This window comes from Erpetoichthys calabaricus, chromosome 8 (assembly GCF_900747795.2).
Source record: "Erpetoichthys calabaricus chromosome 8, fErpCal1.3, whole genome shotgun sequence".
Taxonomy (NCBI): domain Eukaryota; kingdom Metazoa; phylum Chordata; class Cladistia; order Polypteriformes; family Polypteridae; genus Erpetoichthys; species Erpetoichthys calabaricus.
In genome coordinates, this window is record NC_041401.2 from 69,460,487 (window position 1) to 69,481,079 (window position 20,593).

The 20,593-nt window shown below is 37.6% G+C and overlaps 1 protein-coding gene across 2 annotated transcripts in view; it reads left to right on the plus strand.

The window, feature by feature from the left end:
* Positions 1-20,593, plus strand: part of sgsm2 (small G protein signaling modulator 2) — a 194,568-nt gene that overhangs the window by 140,472 nt on the left and 33,503 nt on the right. The window contains exons 9-13 of one of the 2 annotated variants that reach the window (XM_028806739.2): positions 3,478-3,545; positions 3,632-3,795; positions 6,571-6,703; positions 9,079-9,213; positions 14,527-14,686. In XM_028806739.2, coding sequence (XP_028662572.2) covers positions 3,478-3,545; positions 3,632-3,795; positions 6,571-6,703; positions 9,079-9,213; positions 14,527-14,686 — 660 coding nt within the window. The remainder of the gene's footprint in view (positions 1-3,477; positions 3,546-3,631; positions 3,796-6,570; positions 6,704-9,078; positions 9,214-14,526; positions 14,687-20,593) is intronic. The other variant, XM_028806740.2, reaches the window with a different exon arrangement.

Genomic DNA, 20,593 nt, shown 5'->3' on the forward strand with positions numbered 1-20,593 from the left:
CTTTAAAGCAAGTTAAATACATATATCTCTTTTTTGTACCATATTTCTCTCCCTTGTAATTATTTTCCACCATGGGTATAAAAGGGATGGTATTAGTTCTAGTCAATTCTACATCAAGAAACACATCCCAGGGGAGAAAAAGTGACCCCTGCTGGATACAATGGTATGCTAGACTAACGTAGTGAGTGTTCAGATCATTCCAGATCTTTAGGGTCCTGTAACTAAAAACTTAAATTCCCATTGTTATTTAACTTTAATTCTTGGAATCATAATCAGGCTGGATTTTTTGGGATCTTAATGCATGCTCTGGCTTGTAAGTAATGATAAGTGCAGATAGGTAAACAGGACCTTAGACATTTAAGGCTTTATATGTTAAAAAGGAGGATTTGGAAATCAGCTCTAAGGTTAACTTTCTTGTAATTCTTGCAGCAGCATTTTAAATTACCATATATACTCGAGTATAAGCCGACCCAAATATAAGCCGAGGTACCTAATTTTACCTACAAAAACTGGAAAAACTTATTGACTTGAGTATAAGCCTAGGGTGGGAAATACAGCAGCTACTGGTAAGTTTCAATAATCAAAATAAATACCAATAAAATTACCGTACATTAATTGAGGCATCAGTAGGTTAAATGTTTTTGAGTATTTATTTCAAAGAAAAACAGTAAACTAGCTCTGTAAGTGGAGAAGAGGGTCAACAAAAACAATATGGTATCTCTCTCGCTCGCTCTCTCTCTCGCACGAGTCTCTCTTTCTCTTACGTGCACGTCTCTCTCTCTCTCTCTCTCTCTCTCGCGTGTGCCTCTCTTTCTCTCTCGCGCGTGTGTGTCTCTCTCTCTCTCTCTCTCACTTTCACTCTCTCTCGCGCGCGCTCATACACTCCAGCTTTCTGTTGGGTTTTGGGTGCTGGAAAACTCTGCTTATATTCGAGTATACAGTAATCCCTCGCTACTTCGCGGTTCATTTTTCGTGGATTCACAACTTCGCGGATTTTATATGTAAGCATATCTAAGTCTAAATGCCTCTTTGTATGGTTGAAAATATGTTGTCAAAATTATAGCTTGTTTTTGCAAAATTTGTTCAATAAAAAGGTTCTATACTTTGACTGCATCTGTCATGCAATGTGATACCTTCTCCCTTAGTGCCACCCTCTTGAAAACTATCACTTTATGGGGTACAGTAATCCCTTGCTACTTCGCAGTTCACTTTTCGTGGATTCACGACTTCGCGGATTTTATATGTAAGCATATCTAAATATATAACGCGGATTTTTCGCTGCTTTGAGTTTCTGCGGACAATGGTCTTTTTACTTCTGGTACTTGCTTCCTAAGTTGGTTTGCCCAGTTGATTTCATACAAGAGATGCTATTGGCGGATGGCTGAGAAGCTACCCAATCAGAGCACGCAGTTAAATTCCTGTGTGCTACTGATTGGCTCAGCGACGGAGTGCTGCATTAACCAGGAAGTCTCATCTCACTCATTCAGCATTAATGTGCTCCTGCTTCAGGGGCCGTGTCCAAGCGCCAACAGAAGATGCAAATGATTGCAGAAAAGGTAAAAGTTTTGGATATGTTGAAGGAAGGGAACAGCTACACCGCTGCAGGACACCATTACAGCATCAATGTGTCCACGATTCTTTTTATTTAAAAAGGAGGAAAAGCATATAAGATCTACGGCCGCAGTGTCCTTTAACCAGGGTGCAAAACGAGTTGCAAGTGGACGTGATAAGGCAGTAGTCTGGATGGAATCTGCTTTAGGAATCTTTGCATCAAGGTCAACGACGTCATGACCGCCTACAAGCTGCTGTTCGACCAGAAAAAGAAGCAGCGGCAGCAACTGCTGATCACAATGTTTTTGCAGCCTCGCAAAAAAGAGCCAGTTCCTACTACTACTACTACTACTACTACTACTACGGATACACCTTCGGAAACCGTGGAGGAGGTGCCCCAGGAAATGGCACCGGCGTCTGAAGAGATGTTAAATACAGTCATCGGCTATGCAGTAAAAGTCATCATCACCTTCATCGTCATCATTTTTACTGCGCAGCATATTCATCACCATCATCACGTCATATATAGCTACGTGTACTTCGCTATACAGTAAGTGTAAACTTATCTACCGATTTCATATTGCTTAGCAGTTGTCCCTGTTATTAATAGAGTAAAGGGTGGGTTGTAAACAATACAGGGAGGGTTTAAAAACGTCCAAATACACGTTAAATAATTAAATAAATATGGTGTCCCTACTTCGCGGAAATTCAGTTATCGCGGTCGGCCTTGGAACCTATCTCCTGCGATAAGTGAGGGATTACTGTATACGGTAGCTGAAAGCTACATATAGAAAATATTTGAACAGCCTGTGAATGGTGTCACTCCTACTAGAAATAAATGCATATCTTGCATATTTAGAAACATCTTATTTTTCCAATCTTAAAAATGTTGGAAAATTATGTTTTAGACAGTTTTGTAATGTGTGTTTTAAAAGAAATGCTAGTTTCAAAGATAATGCCTAAATTGTGTGCTCATTCAGTAAAACTAATGGTGATTCCAACTGAGTTAAAAGTGACAGAATATAATGGTGGTGTGCGACATTCCCTTTAGTAAATAACTGTTTTTTTTTCTGTATTTTTAGACAAGTAGTTCTCATCCATCTACTCCTTTAACACATTAATACAATTAATTAAGGATACTATTAGGGAAAAATCATTTGGACTAGAAGAAAGATATATTTGAATGTCGCCTATATATGAGTGAAAATTAATGTTGTGTTTTCTAATGATATGCACTTCTCAATGGAAGCATGTAAAGAGGATTCAAGTACTGAGCTCTGTGGAACACAGTATTTAACTTAAGAGTATAATGATGGAGTACTTTCAGCACATTTCTGTATGAGCTGTAAATTAGTTTGATAAATATGACCTTAAACCAGGCAAAGACAGTGAGTGAAAGCTCAATATAGTTTTCCAGTCTATGTAATAAAATAGAATGGTCAATGGTGTCATATGCTGCGCTTAAATCTAACCGTACAAATACTGTGAAATTTCCTCCATCCGAGGATATTAGAATGTTGTGTACAACAAAGGTTAGTGCTGTTTCTGTACTGTGACCAGTGTGAAGCAAGACTGGAAGTTCTCAAATAAATTATGATGCGGAAGGAAAGACTGAAGCCACGTTGCAAGCAACTAATTTTTCAAGTATTTCAGATTGAAAAGATAAATTTAAAGTGAGTCCACAATTTTTAAGTATATGTGAGTCTAGCTCTGATTTATTTTTAATGTAATAATCTGATAATTAACACTTTTAGTGCATCAGGAACTGCATCATTCAGTAATGACCTATTGATAATGCAAAGAATGGGTACTGCTAGAACAGTCATTGAGATTTCAATGGATTTGTTGGTACTATGTCTAAGGGACAAACTTCTTCTTAGTTGTCTCTATATCTGATGTGCTGCTATCTTTGGATTTGTTTTTCAGCATTTTTTGGGACTATGCCCTCACTGTGCCTTTGAGCCAGATTGTCTGCATTCACTGCCATCAGCAGCGTAAGTAACATCCTTCATGAGGTTATTATATAGTCCTGTCAGGCCTTTGTATTTAATAATTTTGTTGTCTATCATCTCTTTTGTAGCGGACTGTGGGGGAACTCTTGTTCTCGTGAGTCAGGATGGGATACAGCGTCCTCCATTACTCTTCCCTCCAGGAGGGCATCTCCTGGCATTCCTTTCTTGCTTAGAGAATGGACTTCTCCCTCGAGGACAACTGGAACCTCCCCTTTGGTCTCAAAAAGGCAAGGTGAGTTCTAGTTTTAGAACATAACAAGCTGAATGATCTAGTCAAAGTAGAGTATGAATTGTGTTGTCACTTTTAGGTAAGGTGTATAATGTTGCTACCCTGCCTTTGTTAAGCAGTATGACCAATATTCAGGCATATCAAGCAGGTTGTGCTCTGCCTTAAGTGAAAGAAGTTATTGCCCTGTGTGATGGATGGCTGGCTACATATTCCGGCCCTCATCCCCAGGCCGCCAGGAGGAGCTCTCCCGACAGCATGATCGTGCCCCGAGTTCCAGCAGGGCCTCATGGACTATTTAGTGTTTATGCACAGCCCTGCTGGATACCTTGGGGGCCACCAGGCGTCGCTGTAGGGGGGCTCGTAGGCTCTTATGTGCCCTATAACCCAGGAGTACGTCACGGTCACGTGACAGGAAGGAACGACGTGCTTCCGGGTTGAAGAAAAGGACTGTTTACCCTGACCTGGAAGAAATAAGGAACTGTGGACTGATTGGACAGGAACACCTCCGGGTCAGGGTGTATAAAAGGATTGTGGGAAAGCCCAGACACTGAGCTGAGCTGGGAGGTAGGAGGGTGAAGTGTCTGGGCGAGGAGGAGAGTATTATTGAGAGTTTATTTGTGATTTATGAGTGTGGAGTGGAGGGTGCTTTGTGCACGTCAAGACAAAATAAAAGAGTCTTGTACTTTTATCCAGTGTCTGGAGTGGTACCTGAGGGTTCAAGAGGCGGATGAAAGCCTCTACTGCTACACCTGCCTCACTCTTATTAGTAGAGATACAGTGGATATAAAACATGTACATACCCTTGCCAAAATGACAGGTTTTGTGTGATAAAAAAATAAAACCAAGAGAAAACCTATCAAAATGTATTCCACCTTTATTGCAAAATTGCAATCTATACAAAGAAGGTGGAAACAAATCAGAAACTGTTTAGTCAAAAAAGGAAAAAGAAAACATACAAAAATCTGGTTGCCTTAGGGTACACACCCCCTAAACTAATACTCAGTTAAAGCACCTTTTGATTTTATTACAGCACTTAAGTCTTTTTGGGTAAGGGTCTATCATTTTGGCACACCTGGACTTGGTGATTTTTGCACACTGCTCCTTGCAAAAAAAAATTTCCAGATCTGTCAAATTATGATGGCATCTCCTGTGCACAGCTCTCTTCGTAGCGCCCCACAGATTTTCAAATGGATTAAGGTCTGGGCTCTGGCTGGACCATTCCAGAACTTTGATCCTCCTTTGATGAATCTATCGCTTTGTTGATTTTGATGTACAGTATGCTTTGGGTTGTTGTCATGCTGAAAGGTGAAGTTCCTTTTCATCTTCAGACTTCTAGCAAAAGCTTGAAGGTCTTGTGCAACAATAGACTGATACTTGGAGCTATTATTGATTCCATCCACATTGAAAAGAAAAGTAGCCCCAAAGTATTATGTTGCCTCCACCATGCTTCACTGTGGGTATGGTATTCTGTTGATGACATGCTGTGTTATTTTTGAGCCAAGCATATAGTACCTTTTGGAATGGTGGCCAAATACTTCAACCTTGGTTTCATCAGACCATAATACAATTTTCCACATGGTTATGGGAGACTGGGTATATTATACCTATTTGCAAAGTTTACCTGTGTTTGAATGTTTTTCTTTGTGAGAAGACTTTTGTCTTGCTACCCTTCCCCATAACCCAGACGTATGAAGAATATGACTGTTGTCACATATAGAGAGCGAGCAGTACTTGCCTCTTGCCTCTGTAGGCCTCTTGGTGGCCTACCTGACCAGTTTTCTCCTGGTCTTCTCAGCAATCTTGTAGGGACATCCTGATCTTTGTAGAGTCATATTTTCTCCACTTATTGGTGACTGTCTTCACCGTGCTTCATGGGATTTTTAATGCTTTAGATGCTTTTTTTGTGCACCTGTCCTGATTGATAGCTTTCAATGATGAGATCCCATTCATGTTTTAAAAGCTGTTTGCTGACCATGGCTTTTGGAGTATGTTACAATCAAGAAGATACCAGAATAATCCTACGGGAACAGCCAAACTTTATCTGAGTTCAATCAGAGCCACTTTAATTGATGTCAGGTCAGGTGTATACTAACTACTATTTGAGATGAGATTTACTGTGACTGGTTGATACTGAACAGAACCACATCCTTGACTATTAAAGGGTCTGCTCTAATGAAACCAGGTTTTTGTAGGATTTTATTTCCCTTTTTTCACTAAACAGTTTCTGATTTGTTTTCACCTTCTTTGTGTAGATTGCAATTTTGCAATATACCGTAGGTGGAATAAGTTCTTACAGAATTTATCTTGGATTTCATTTTTTATTACACAAAATCTGTGATTTATAGACCGGGCAGATGGCCAAGAATATTAGTGCTGTTATGTTTTTTAAGTAGACGTTTTAGTATTATTTAGAAAAAAATGGCCATCTTACACTCTTGACATGTACATTGAGTTGGAAAGTTATAGTATTTTTTCACAGAATACAGTATTTTGGATTGCTTTTAATTTACTACTTACATTTGTACACATTTCTATCCATATAGTTCTAAATTAGAATAATACCTGGGCTTAGATAAAAGTCACTCTTTCTCTTACATGTTCTAAAAGGTACCTAAAGGAGGGTGGCATCAAGAAGGGCAGCCACTCGTAAAGAATTCTGCTCCATTTACACCAGATTTGGGGGTAGTCATACTATTTAGGTGAACCAAGAAAATGGCTGCTGAACCAGCAGAGAGAGCGAGAGACCAATAATAATTGTTTTGTTGGATAAATTTTCAGGGTAAAGTATTTCCAAAACTTAGAAAAAGGAACAGCACCACCAAATTTAATGAACAAGGTGAGGCTGTGGATGAAGAGACTGCTGCAGACTATGTCTTCCGAATAGTCTACCCTGGACACCGTCATGATTACAGTAAGTTGGCTTGATTTAATTTGAAACTTTTTCAGTAGTGTGATATTTGCATTTTAGCCTGTTATTTTAAGTGTTTATTAGAGTCTGTCTATGTGTTTTAGTTTGTAAATCTTACACTGGTATGTAGACAGTTTTGGCAGAACAAGTGCTTTTATTAAAGAGAACTGAAAAAAATGTGCTTCAAGGATGGGTAAAAATAAATGTTAATATTTATCTAGATGAAAAAGATTGTAACCATTGGTAAAATGATGATTATAACTCAGTGAAACAAGTTGTCAATGAGAACTATACATACATATATTTTAATTCTGTGTGGTTTATACTGTGTATAATACATGTATCCTGCGTTATTGAATTCAGCAAAATTAAACATTCAGGCTTAATTTAGTCAAAGTTAAACATTAAACATTCAGTCTTCCTTCTTTATTTTATTCAGTGTTTCTTGCAATGTTCACTATTGCAAAATGCATAATAGAAAATAATTTACAATATAAATTAAGAAATGCAATCTGGTAGATTTGGATTTACTGTTCAGTACTATTCAAGGATCCAGTTCAGAATGGTGCACAGAAGATCAAATCGAAAAACATTTTTTTAAATATGAATTCAACCAAACCAGAAATTGATAATATGAAGTATGTGTAACATGCTGTTTTTTTTTTAATTTTCCAAATTTTACTATTTAGCCAATTTGTATATTTCAAATGCAGGATTTTAATATTTTAAAAACTACTGTAACACCTTTGTGTAAACATAATAAGAAATAAAAAGCCAAAATAGTGCACACTGTTAAAGTAGCGTGTAAACTAAGTAAAACTAAAGTTAAAAAAAAAAAAGCAAGAAAATTAAACACTTGAAATTATTGTTCCACTGCATGCTTGTGGCAGCTTGAGTCTATCCCTTATACACTGGGCACTAGTAAGGAACCTTCCCAGAATGAATGTCAAACAATCAAAATAAAGATTATCGCCCACACTGTCACAGTCACTCATCACAGATCATTTAAATTACAATGCACGCATCAGGGGAGGAATACTCATGAAATCATTAGTAGAATGTGCAGTCTTCATTTGGGTCTAATCTAACATTTTTCTTGACACACTTTGAGCCCCTTAGTACCAATTGATCATTGTTTCAATTTCATAGCCTACCTGAGTATTGTTGCTGACCGTGACCATCCCTTTATGACAGCAGTGTACCCATCTTCTGATGGCTACTTCCAGCAAGATAACACACCAAATCATCTCAAACTGGGTCATTGAACATGACAATGAGTTCACTGTACTCAAATGGATTCCACAGTCACCAGATCTCAATCTGATAGAGCACCTTTGGGATTTGGTAGGACAGAAGATTTGCATCATGGATGTGCAGCCGACAAATCTTGCAGCAACTGTGTGGTGTTACCATTTTAATATGGACCAAAATCCCTGAGGAATGTTTCCAGCCCCTTGTTGAACCTAGGCCACAAAGCATTATGGCAGTTCTGAAGACAAAAGACATCTAACTCGGTACTAGCAAGGTGTACCTAATAAAGTGTACCAAATATAGTGTAAAATTTATGTGTGTTTGCACAACAACAAATTCATTATGAGCATCTTCTTTAAGATTTGATAGATGTCCCAGTTTTTTGTTTTTATTCTTCTTCTTTTTGGCAAAGGAGAAAAGCTATGCTCATCCTGTGTGTGGTCTTTTACTTGATAGTGGTTTCTGCACCTTATCAGCAAATTTAATTTCCAGTGCCACTCCCTTAACTCAGAAGGCAATTGCTGTTGTCTGTTTTGCTGTTGATATCTTCTGATGGTGTTAGTTGGAAAATGAAAATTGAATAAAGGTTGCTTTTCATGAAAATAAAAACCTCTGAGCAAGTTCTGAATTGTGTAGTAGTAGTAGTCATAGTAGTAGTCATAGTCGCAGTAGTCCAGAATACTGTAAAAGTAAAAAGTTTAAAAACACTTTCTTCTAACCTTCATATTCTCACTGTCTCTTTGTTTGACCTTCATTAAGTAGTGGAACTGTATGTAATTTTTCAGGCTTACTTGTAATGAATGTCATTTTTTAACACACATCCTTCACTTTATATCTTGAAGATAGATACTGTCAATCTGTGCCTTGGGTACATTTTAAGTTTACAACTAATGGTTTGCCTAATGTTAAATGATTGTAGTATTGATCAAATCATATCCTTTACATCTTACTTGACCCCCCTTGAACAAAACTTATGACATTAAGCCTTTGCTTGCTCTAGATTGACAATTTTAAGGCTTGCATTCCCCTTTGGTGTGTTTGGTTGCTTTTAGTATGTGCATGCACACATGTGTGATAGTCATTATAAACACCAGCTAAATTTAATTTTTTTTTTATTACCTGAGCAGTCACCATAAACTACCATCACATGCCGGGGAGCCGTGCACCCTCAGTGGATGAAGATGAGGAGGAAGAAGATAGGCTTCATGCCATGATATCAATGATCTGCTCTCGGAACCTCACAGCTCCTAATATGATGAAAGGTTATTTTTAAAATCCACCCCACTCACACCCCTGCCCTTTTTGGGCTCCAATCCACTGTAACAGTACAGCTCTGCAATTACCAGCCCAACAGTGTTGCCATGGCAGCCATAACTGTGGAGTGTAGGGATTATTGTTTTCACTAGTGTTTAGTTTTGTGTATGGTCAGTTTAAAAAATCTAATATGTATCAGAATTTATTTTTTGTTTTAGAAATACGAGTGGTTCTAGGCATCAGAGTTGAGTTTCTCCCTAAATAGTTTACTTGCATATTACATTTTTAATTTTGAAAAGGTTTCCTCCTGTGTTAACAATTATATACTAGCTTTGTTCATGTTTTCAACATTTGAAGTCTCCTGTGTATACTTGTAACATCTGTCTGTGGACCATTTTTAAGCAAGTGTTTGAAATCGTATTTGTTAGATCAACTGACTTTAATCCTACAGTACATTTACATGAGCTACAGTGTCTGTGATAAAATATTTGCCATTTTTAATACACAGCAAAATACTTCAGCGGAGGATTTTGGTCTAAACCGCCTATTTCTAATGCCCATTCCTGTCAGCATGTGCCCTGAAGATTGCTGGAACTATTAAAGGAAAGTTGGGGGTTTAAGTAGATGAGAAACGCTTTTAAAGGACAGAAATGGAGTCGGATATTAGGGCTTTGGTCAGTTAATGACAACACTGTTTGGCTGGTGGTCATGATGGCTGGTCATTGCTTTGTCAATTGTATTGTTTTTACTTTATTATTTGTAACTATTTTAATTTATTCATTTATTTGCAACATGCTTGACTTTTGCATGTGGCCAAGACTTGTTGTTTTTCTAGAAATATGCTAAATAATATATACCTATATTTTTATTTTTGTTGCTTGTTTGAAGCTGCCAGTTTATCCCAGATGCTGTTCACTGTAATTCTTCAACAGTCACAGTTACCTTTCATCTGAATTGTTTAGGGTCTGTGGGGTTCACTATTGTAACTGTTACTCTTCTTGTTTTGTTTTTTTGTATATACATATATAAAATATATCTAAATTAAGTCAAACCCTAAAATGTTTTCTGATAGAAATTTTTTTTTTATGAAAAAAGTTAGTAAACATAAAATAAAAAACACATTTCTTCATTTAATTTTTTAACAACCTAAAATTAATCACAGGCCTTCAGCTCCATCCTGAAGAATTAAGGTGAAGAGCATTTTATTTAACCTACTTTTGTTCTTTCATTTGATTAAAAACAGTGTATGCTTTAAAGCATGAGCTTGCACTGCTTTCTAATTTGATTTTTATTTTGTTTAAATTCAAGAAATTTTTATTTACCGTATAACCCCCATTTTAATTGTGAATGCATTTGATTCAGCCTGGCTTTGCTGCATCTCCTTGGCTTGACATTGCTTATAATGTGCCATTTCAATACTATTACTTTTTTCTCTTTTGCTTGAATCAGAAGCATGCAGCTCTAAATCATCTTTGTGGCTGTATTCTTATTACCTCATTTAGTTAGCTGTATCAATGCACCTTAATGAATATACAAATGTGTGCAAGATGCGTCCATTTTAAATTTTTGAATTGATGCCAGTTCAAATATTCTTTTCCTTAATTGAAATCATGGTTGAGCTGACAGGCCTATTTTAACAGATGGGTGAAGAAATCGAGTATGAACCTGTCTTCTACAAGTTTTTCTAAGTTAAATTGTTTTTTGTTTTGTTTGTTAAAGTCAATTTTATGTTTTCTACTGTGTACATCCTGTCAACTAAGTTTTATCAAATGGCTTGGATAGCTAATGTACTATTGTATAAAAAAATGTGATTGTGCTGATCCAAGAAACTGTAGGTCAGGAAGCTTAATATGCATCACCTATAAATTAATGGAACAATTATTAAAGGGAATATTGAACAGCACATGTCAGCAAATAGCAAATAGTCAGCATGGGCTCAGTTGGAGAAGGTTGTTTTTCACTAATATGCAGTAGGAATATGAGGAAGAACCAAAAGCATATGATAAGAGAGGTGCATATAATATTATTTATCTAATTTTTTCAGAAGGCTTTTGATAAGGTACAGACATGAAAGGTTAGTGATCAAACTAAAAAGTGGTAATTCAAAGTGAGTATAAAATTGGCTCAAACACAGAAAGAAAAGGGCTATGGTGAGATAATATACGTGTCCCTCAGGGGTTTAGATAAGAATGTAAACAACACACGGATTAAGTTTGCAGACAATACCAAACTCGGTGGAAGAGCATATACTGTAATATACAGTAGAATTATGTAAATTATTTCAGAGGAACCTGGACAGCATACAGGCTTGGGCAGATTTTTAACAGATGTAGTTTTATGTAAGATGTTACACTGTATGTAGGAAATGAAAATGTTGGATTTGTGTACACAAGGAGATGTTTGAAATTTGAAAGTATACTTTATGTGAAGAATCTAGGAGTCATAGTGTAACTGTCATTATTGATATTTAGAAAGTGTACAGAAGTGATCAAGACGGCTAATACGATGTTAGGTTATATAGCATGATGTGTAGAATACTAGTCAAGGGAGGTTATGCTTAAGCAGTGTAGCATGTTAGTGAGACCTCACTCAGTGTACTTTGCACAGTTTTGGTTTCCATATTACAAAAAAGACACAGCAGCACTAGAGAAAGTTCAGAGGCGAGCAGCCTGGCTTATTTCAGGACTGAGAGGCATCAGTTATAAAGAGAGATTAAAGGAGTTGAAAATTGTCAGTTTAATCAAACGGGTGACATGACTGAAGTGTTTAAAACTATAAAGGTAATTAGTACAGTGTATACCAGCTGTTACTTCAAAATAATTCAACTCAAACACAAGGACAGGATTAGAAAGTTATTAAGGGCAATTTTTGCACAAATGTTTGAACATTTTTCTTCACACAAAGAAACATATGTACATTGAATAAATCACCAAGATATGTGGCAACGACCTTAAAAACTCAACCAGATGGTATTTTGAACGGGATGAATGAGCTTGTGTAGCTGAATGGACTGTTCTCGCCCCCATTGTTCTAATATTCTGAATTGTTCTAAAGGTGTTTCACAGTTCCCATTCATTAAGGGTTTTCACCCCCAAGTGATAGACAAACATTAAATGTTACAAAAAAATTAGCATGGGTAGCACTTATGTGAACAGTCCTGTGTAACTAAATAATCAGTCTTTAATTTTGCATTGTTAAACTAGCTAATTATACAGATTAGGCTTAACATTTGTATAGCTTGCACTGTCACACTTTTCAAATGTATTCACCATGTAGCTTACAGTCCAGATTATTACAAAAAATATCCTGTGTTTAATGACAGTCTTTCATTTACTTTAAATATTGACAGATGGGTATCAGCAAGAGTGAAAGGGAGTCTACAGGACGGTAGTGAGACCAGCTATGTTATATGGGTTGGAGACAGTAGCACTTAGCAAAAAACAGGAGATACAGCTAAAGATGTTAAGATTTACATTGGGTGTGACAAGGATGGACAGGATTAGAAATGAGTACATAAGAAGGTCGGCTCAGGTTGGACAGTTTGGAGACAAAGTCAGAGAGGCAAGATTGCAGTGGTTTGGACATGTGCAGTGTAGAGATGCTGGGTATATTGGGAAAAGGATGCTAAGGATGGAGGTGGCAGGCAATAGGAAAAGAGGAAGGCCTAAAAAGAGGTTTATGGTTGTGGCGAGAGAGGACATGCAGGTGATGGGTGTAACAGAGCAAGATGCAGAGGGCAGGGATAAATGCATTTTTAAAACCAGTTTAGTAATTGCTTAAGTCATTAGAGTAGAACAAAACAATCAAGAAATTGATATTAGAATGGAATTGACAGAAAAAGTCTTTGTTGTAAAAGTAAAGGCATTATGGATGTGTGCAAAAACAAGTATTCAATTAGTACTAATAGTTTACAAATCATTCATACTCATTTTGTTTAAAGATTAATGTTGTAATTTCAAAACATGTAAGTGATACTGTGGACAGTCTGTTTTATCCATACTGACTGTATTGTACTGACAGTCAGTATTTACACATACTGTCAAATGTGTAAATGACATTATTTAATAGGGCTGATTCTCATTTGGGAGTGTGAAGTTTGTTGTGTTTGAGAGGAAAAAATTGGAATACCAACTACTGATAAAGGCAACATTCTGTTAATGACATAAGGCCCAAACAATAATTTTCACCTCAGTTAACTGAAAGAATGTCTGCAAATAACAATGATTAATAGGTGTGTCCTCCTGATGAGGTTTAGTTGTAGAGACATATCTGTAAAGACTCTTAGCAGCACAGTACACCTGAGAAAGGTTTTTTAACATTTTTTTCCTGTGCATTTTTTGAAGTAGAATAATATCAGCACAGATAATCTCTACATTGAAATTTCTGGTAAAAATATTCATTTTAAAAATCACTTATGTAGTGCATAATTCATACTTCAGCACAATATGAAATTCTTCACAAAGTGCATACTTTAAACAGGAAAGGCACCCTTAGGCCACGTCAACTAATAATCTTTTGAGAAATTTGCGTCTTTAAAATAATTTTGCAAAAAATATTACAGTGGCCCTAAATCCATAGGTGGTAGTCTGTGTTGTCGGTGTTGCGTTCGTCCTCACAATTCTTAAGTACTCTTACATGACATATTAATCGAGTGGGGGGGTGTCCACCTTGAGGGTGGGAGCGTGTTGTTATTAGCATTACATAAAAATTGAGAAGGGCGGTGGATTTGAAGTAGAGGGTGGCATGTTCCTTGAAGATCGGAATGTGTTCATATAAGCATATTATATAAAAGATCCCAGGGTTGGACCCATGAAGTTATGTGCAATGTGATATTTTGCCATATGATGGAAAACCTTGGGACAGTTTGGGAGGGGCTTGTTGGATCACTTGAGTATGTCATAGCACCCCTATCGGTGCCTATTAGGTCTTAGCCTAGTGTCGGCCCTGCTTGTAAGGCACAGTAAGTATTCAGTATGGTTCAGTGAAGAACATACCCTTTTAGGAAAATACAATGCAAAATGCTTACTTAGAAATAACAACCAATTATTGCATTGTAGCAGGGTTTAGCTAACAGATGATGGAGATTGGATGGTCTTTTCAAATAAAGTCCAGACAAAATAATCTGTGTGCTACAGTTTTGGAATCTACTTCATCTGTAGGTTTCTGGAAGTGGAGCTTAGCGTCTTTGGATTCTCTTTTCCGAATTTTTGCCTATCATTAATGAAAGCTGAGCAGCATAGTTTTTTGTTTTGTTTTTTTTTTTTGTTTTTTTTTACTTATGACAGACTGACAAACTCTCACCCACTCTCTTTCTCTTTCAGATCCCAGTGACATGATTGAAATGCAGGGCTTGGGGAGCAGCCCCCTCTCATGGCAACAGGGAGAGCCTAGCAGCCGTGTCTCTTCCTGCATTTCTTGTTCCACTGGAAGTAGCAGCACTCCTTATGGCCTTCCCAATGGCTGTTCATGTATTCATGATCGGTAAGACTTGTGAAACTTTTATTTAGATGATAAAGTAAAATGTTGCAAGATAAAGGAATAAAAAATATATTAAATACATATTTTTAATTACTAGTAGTATAGCAGCTTTGGTATTACAGTGGAACCTCCAGATACGAGTTTAATTCGTTCCAGCACTGAGTTTGTATAGCGAATTTCTCGTATCTAGAACAAACGTCCCCATTGAAAATAATGGAAATCCAGTTAATCCGTTCCGCATCCCAAATATATTAACATAAAAATCAATTTTCCTAACAAATAACACTGATAAATTATATATACTGTAGTCTACCTTTAATAAATAACACTGGTAAATAATATAACTGATTATTAAAAGAATCAAAACAGGTGTCCAAAGTGCAGTAGAGCATTCAATAAATCTTTAATCCTTAAAACATTTGTGAAGTGGAGGTTTAAAGTACATAAGAATAACAATCCTTTAACACGAGGTTAAAACGTCAACAGGAAGCAGTCTTCAAAAAACAGATGACAATCCCCGGTGCTTCTTCTCTGTTAGCGTCTCACCTGCTTCTCCCATGCGGGCTCTGCAACAGGCGAGACACTTAATGCAGCTGGCCTTCTCTACACCGTCCTGCTTCAGCTGTTTGGCTCGCCTGTTCAGCTACACGTGAGCCTGTACTCGCTCGCTCTCTCGCACCGACTTCCTACTGCTGCGGATTCCTGCCTCCTCCTGCAACCTCCGTTCTCTCTCCTCTCTTTTCTTTTACTTCTTCTCCCCCTTAACCGGCTCGCGCTTCTCTATATATGCGGGGAAGACATGGCAGCTGCTAGGGTTACCACTTTTAATACAAAAAAATAAGGGACGCATACGTATTGATTCAAAACGGGACGCGCAATTTCATTCTCAAATACTGGACGATTCCGTATTTTAAAGGACGGGTGGCAACCCTGCCCAGCCCATCAGCCACAGGACAAATCATGGATGTGGGCAGTTTCCCACCTGTGCACTTAGGTGAGAAACGCAGACACCGCAGATCGCCCTGCGGCTCGCTACAGCTACCACGCCCCCTCGCTAAGCCGCGAGCTATACCCACAGCCTGGCTCGTGGCTCGTTACGTGAGCCAATGCTCGTATTTATATCTGAATTTTTCGCTCATACTTTCCTCGTATTTTGAATTTCTCGTATACAGAGGTGATCGTATCTCGAGGTTCCACTGTAGTTATTTTCCACTTGATATAATTGGTTTTGTTTCCAAATTACAAATATGTGCGATGTTGTTCATTAGTGATTCTAAATTGCACCAGTATGACAGTGTGAGTATATGACTAAGAATGTGTCCTGCAGATGATTACCACCAAATTCAAAGTTGGCTCCTGCGTTGTGTTAAGTGCTGTAAGAATAGGTTCCTGGTTCCCATGACTTTAAATTACTACATTTTTGAAAAAGTGAGCATATATAGATACATGTAGTAATTAAGGCTTGCATTCTCCATGCCATTTTATTTTTGTTGTGAAATGGATAATATAGTTATCATCACACAGGAACAGAAAATACTAAAGATATAGTGATGACATACTTATATTGTGGACATGGTATGAAATATTTTCAGCACTGTATGATTTCTTTTATAACAACTGAATAATATTAAAAAATATTTTTCTAACGAGGTATACAATTTTTTATCAAAAAACATATTCATAAGGAATTGTTTTATTTAATTGTAATTTTAATTGAATATTGTTAGAAATATATGTAATATATGGAAAAGTAAAATTTTATTATCACTTGCATAGTATTGATAATTATTATTATGCATATATTTTGTTCACAAAACATTAAATAACATCAGCATAAACAAAAAGTATAGGTATGACTCAGATCATGATGCTCCTGACTTGCAGTTGGACATGCTACCATCTGCACTCTTGCAACTACTGTAAACCAGCACTAAGATTGGACTTTATGAATATTAAATGTAAAATATCATTATGGTTTTCTCCAGTTGTTTTTTTTTTTACCTAGAAATAAACATTTCTTAGAGTCTGTATTTTTTTTGGGAATCAGGGCAAAGAGACTGATTCATTAAACCTTCTGGGGGAAGTAAAAGAAGTGGGTTAAACAAAACTTCAGCTTTGTGAAGCTATCAGACACAGTGTCCCCATTCAAAAAATATATTCATAACGTAAGCATTGTGGCATCAGCAGATGCTGAATTTCGTGTCCGGTTAACAGGCTTTCCAATCTTTAAAGCAGCCTGCCCAGGAGCTCCAAACTGTCCCATTATGAGCAGTATGCTTTCACTGCAGGCCCATAGGGTATTATTTCTGACCATGGCAGGGGCTATCCTCCTGCTATCCATCCCTTAACTGCAGCCGTTCCTGGTTTTCCTCCTGTGCTTTCTGGAATTCAGTTGTGCTGTGGTCATCTCTTTAAGTTTCTTTTGTATTGCTTGGCATTCGGTGAGGATGGCCTGTTGTTGATTGAAACTGGCATAGTGGATGCAGTTTTCCATAAATTATGGTCTTCGTGAGAGGGCATTGGCATTGAAGTCTCAACTTCCAGCTCTGTGCTTGAAGAGAAAGTGATACTCGTATACTGCTTCTATCCACTTGCCACCCGACCCTCCAGTTCTTTGAAATTCAGAAGTCAAGTGAGCAAGACATTGTGAATTTCCCCTTGGGATTAATAAAGTGTCTGTCTGTCTGTCTGTAAAGTGAACTGATGCCCGTAAAGGTTTGGATGGAAGTGCCACATATCATTGCCAGTAGCTCCTGCTGTGTTACACAGTAATTTTGCTCTGGTTGGTTCAGGCAGAGGCTATAGTATCCGATCAAGTTCTCCATCTCTCCTTCCATCTGGGATAGTACTGCTCCAGTGCCTTGATTACTGCCATCTATGTCCAGAATGAATGGTGCCTCTGGATAGGCTAAAATAGGTGCAGCAATAAATGCAGTGTCACATTCTGGTGTCCATTATTATTCACTGCCCTGGCTAGGTCCACAGATCCTCTCACAAAGTGCTGGTAATAAGACATCAAACCCAGGAAACTGTGGAGGTCCTGTATATTATTTGTCTGTGGCCAATTGCCCACATTAGCAATTTGCTCAGGGTCAGTAACTATCCCCACTGAGGTGACCACAAGACCCAAAAGCTTCACTGACTGTGAAATACCACAACCCTTGCCCAATGGTGAAGTCAGTCTTTTCTCAGACCTCTGGCATTAAAATGACTTGCCAGTAGCCACCACAAATCCAAGGGGCTGAACCAGCTTGAGCCATTTAAGTGATCCAAGGCATCGTCTATATTAGGCAGCAGGTAAGAGTCCAGCTTTGTGGCAGCATGTAACTTAAGATAGTCAACAGGTGCACTGCTGTTGTTTCTTCAACCCATTTATTATGGGGAGTGGCCAGGCACAGTTGTGCGTGGTCAGATTCCAATGAAATGTGACCATTGTACTTGGGTATATTCATTTCTTTGTGTGTAGTTGCAGCAGTAATGGTCTCTTGACTGTTCCTCCTTTTAGGTTGACACCACAGCAGCCATTCCATGTCCTGGATCTCGACATTAAGACTCTCCATGAACAACTCTGAAGATCCCAGCATGTCCATTTTGCATTGCTGAGGCACTCAGCACTTAACATAGTCGGAATATAGGTCCTCTCCATGTCCCACTTCTGTCATCAATATAACGTTGCATGGTGCCTTTCAATGCTGTTCCAATGGATTCATGCTGTTTTTGTACCTTGCTATCCTTAAAAGGTCCTCAAAGCTTTAAGCCACTCAAAGATAGAAAAAGCATGCTATATTTATAGGCACCCCTGCACCAAGGGACTCGCACCATATGGCTATATAGGTGACCTAGCTGAATGCATTTTTAGGAGTATGATGTTATAACAACATCTTTAAAATGTTAGAATTTCTTTGACTTCCATTTGCAGCAGCCACCAGAACATATGAGAAGTGTAAGTAATGTTGAACCTACATCACCTGACAGTTATTTTTATTGATGTTTTAGTGCCAAAATGAATAGAATTGTCCACAATATAGAATTATTTTATTTTCAGTAGTGATGATGTTGATCAAACAAACAAACTGTGGGCACATTGCACTAAAACATTTATGCAACCATGTAAAATCCAAACACACAGTCCAGATAAGTGCATGAAAGCTTAACAAGCAGTACCAAGTTCCAGTAACCTTTGGGTTTGCAACACAGATAAACATTAATTACTTGTTAACACTATCCCTTGTCCATATTGTGCAGGCTATTGAAAGCAAATATAGATAACCAACATCCTTATGTTTTAATTATCAAAAAGCTAAAGCTCTAATTAAAACTTCACAAAGGTTTCAAAATTGATCAACACCTATGAGTAAGAGATACGTCATCCCCTATAACAAGTATTTTTGCAAAGTTGTGCTGCCTTACTTTACTCCAAAAGATGGATAGAAGTTGAAATGGACCTCAAACAAGTGTTACTTTATGCATTTACAACATTGTGATTAATTAGAACTATGGAATCATGACTTGGCAATAATGGTTAATTAAATTGATAAGGGATTTATACTGAAAACCAAATACTCAAAAATTGGAATGCAACTGCTCAAGACATGAGAGTCCCACTGGCTGCCTGGGTCTTGAAGGAGAAGCAACAGGTTGTCATGATTACCGATAATTACCATTAAGGGGCAAACATATGAAGGCAGTTGCTATCAATGACTAAACCAGCTTCCCAAACTTTGGTCATAGGCTGTGCTTAGAAACTGGTTGAGTATTGTGTGTCATTTATACTAAACCTAAACACTGTACTTAGCATAGAATCTTTGCTGGTGCAATATTGCCACATCTTAGATAGATAACCGCTCATTGCCTGATAATGTGCAAATACCATGTAAGCATTTAGTGAACTTTCAAGGTACAGTATTTAGACAGTGATGTTCTTTTTTTGATTTGATGTATTGTAGCACATTATTTAAATAACACAATGTCTTCAGTGTGTTACCATCTAAAGACTTCTTGAGCTTACAGTATATTATTATTATTATATTTAATGCACTTGCATATCAGTACAACAGACGTTTATATATAAGATAGATATAAATGGATTATCTATCTATCTATCTATCTATCTATCTATCTATCTATCTATCTATCTATCTATCTATCTATCTATCTATCTATCTATCTATCTATCTATCTATCTATCACACACACTCACTAGCTGTCCCCCAGGACAAATTTTAAAAATCAATAAAAAATGGGTATTGCTAGCTAAGCGGAAGCAAGGTACACTCCAAAACACAGGTTGACCAACTCAAATGGAGGCTGGTGCGTGAGTGAGGAGGTCCCTGCCCAGCTCCCTAATCCTGACATCACACTTCCCCCTCCCCTCGGCCCACAGCCTGTGTCTCGGATTAGTGCGAATATATCATTCCTGCAAGCAAACTATGATTCTTAGCTCAATGAGAGATGTGGCAAAATCAGCTGGAATGTTCAAGCAAATTATAGGAAAAAATCCCTATTTAAATCCATTAAGTACTATTGTTTGCTAGCTAAGTGGAGGTAAGGTATGCCCCAAGGCTGAAGCATGAGTGAGGAGGGCCCCGACCCCCTCCCCTTGGTCCGCTGCGTCTCTCTCGGATTTGCGCAAATAAATCGGTACCGCAAGCAAACTATGATACTTTGCACAATGAGAGAAGCCGCAAAATCAACCGGAATGTTCATGCAAATTATAGAAGAAAAAAACAGATCTAACTCCGTTAAGTAGTTCTCTCATGAAAAGCAGACAGACATTGGATTTTATATGTATAGAGATATATGTATGTATGTATGTGTTATTTATATGTACAGTATGTACAGTATACAGTATGTATGTGTAATTGTGAAATGTAGGAATCTTCCTAGGGATGGCCGTCCAGCCAAAGTAAC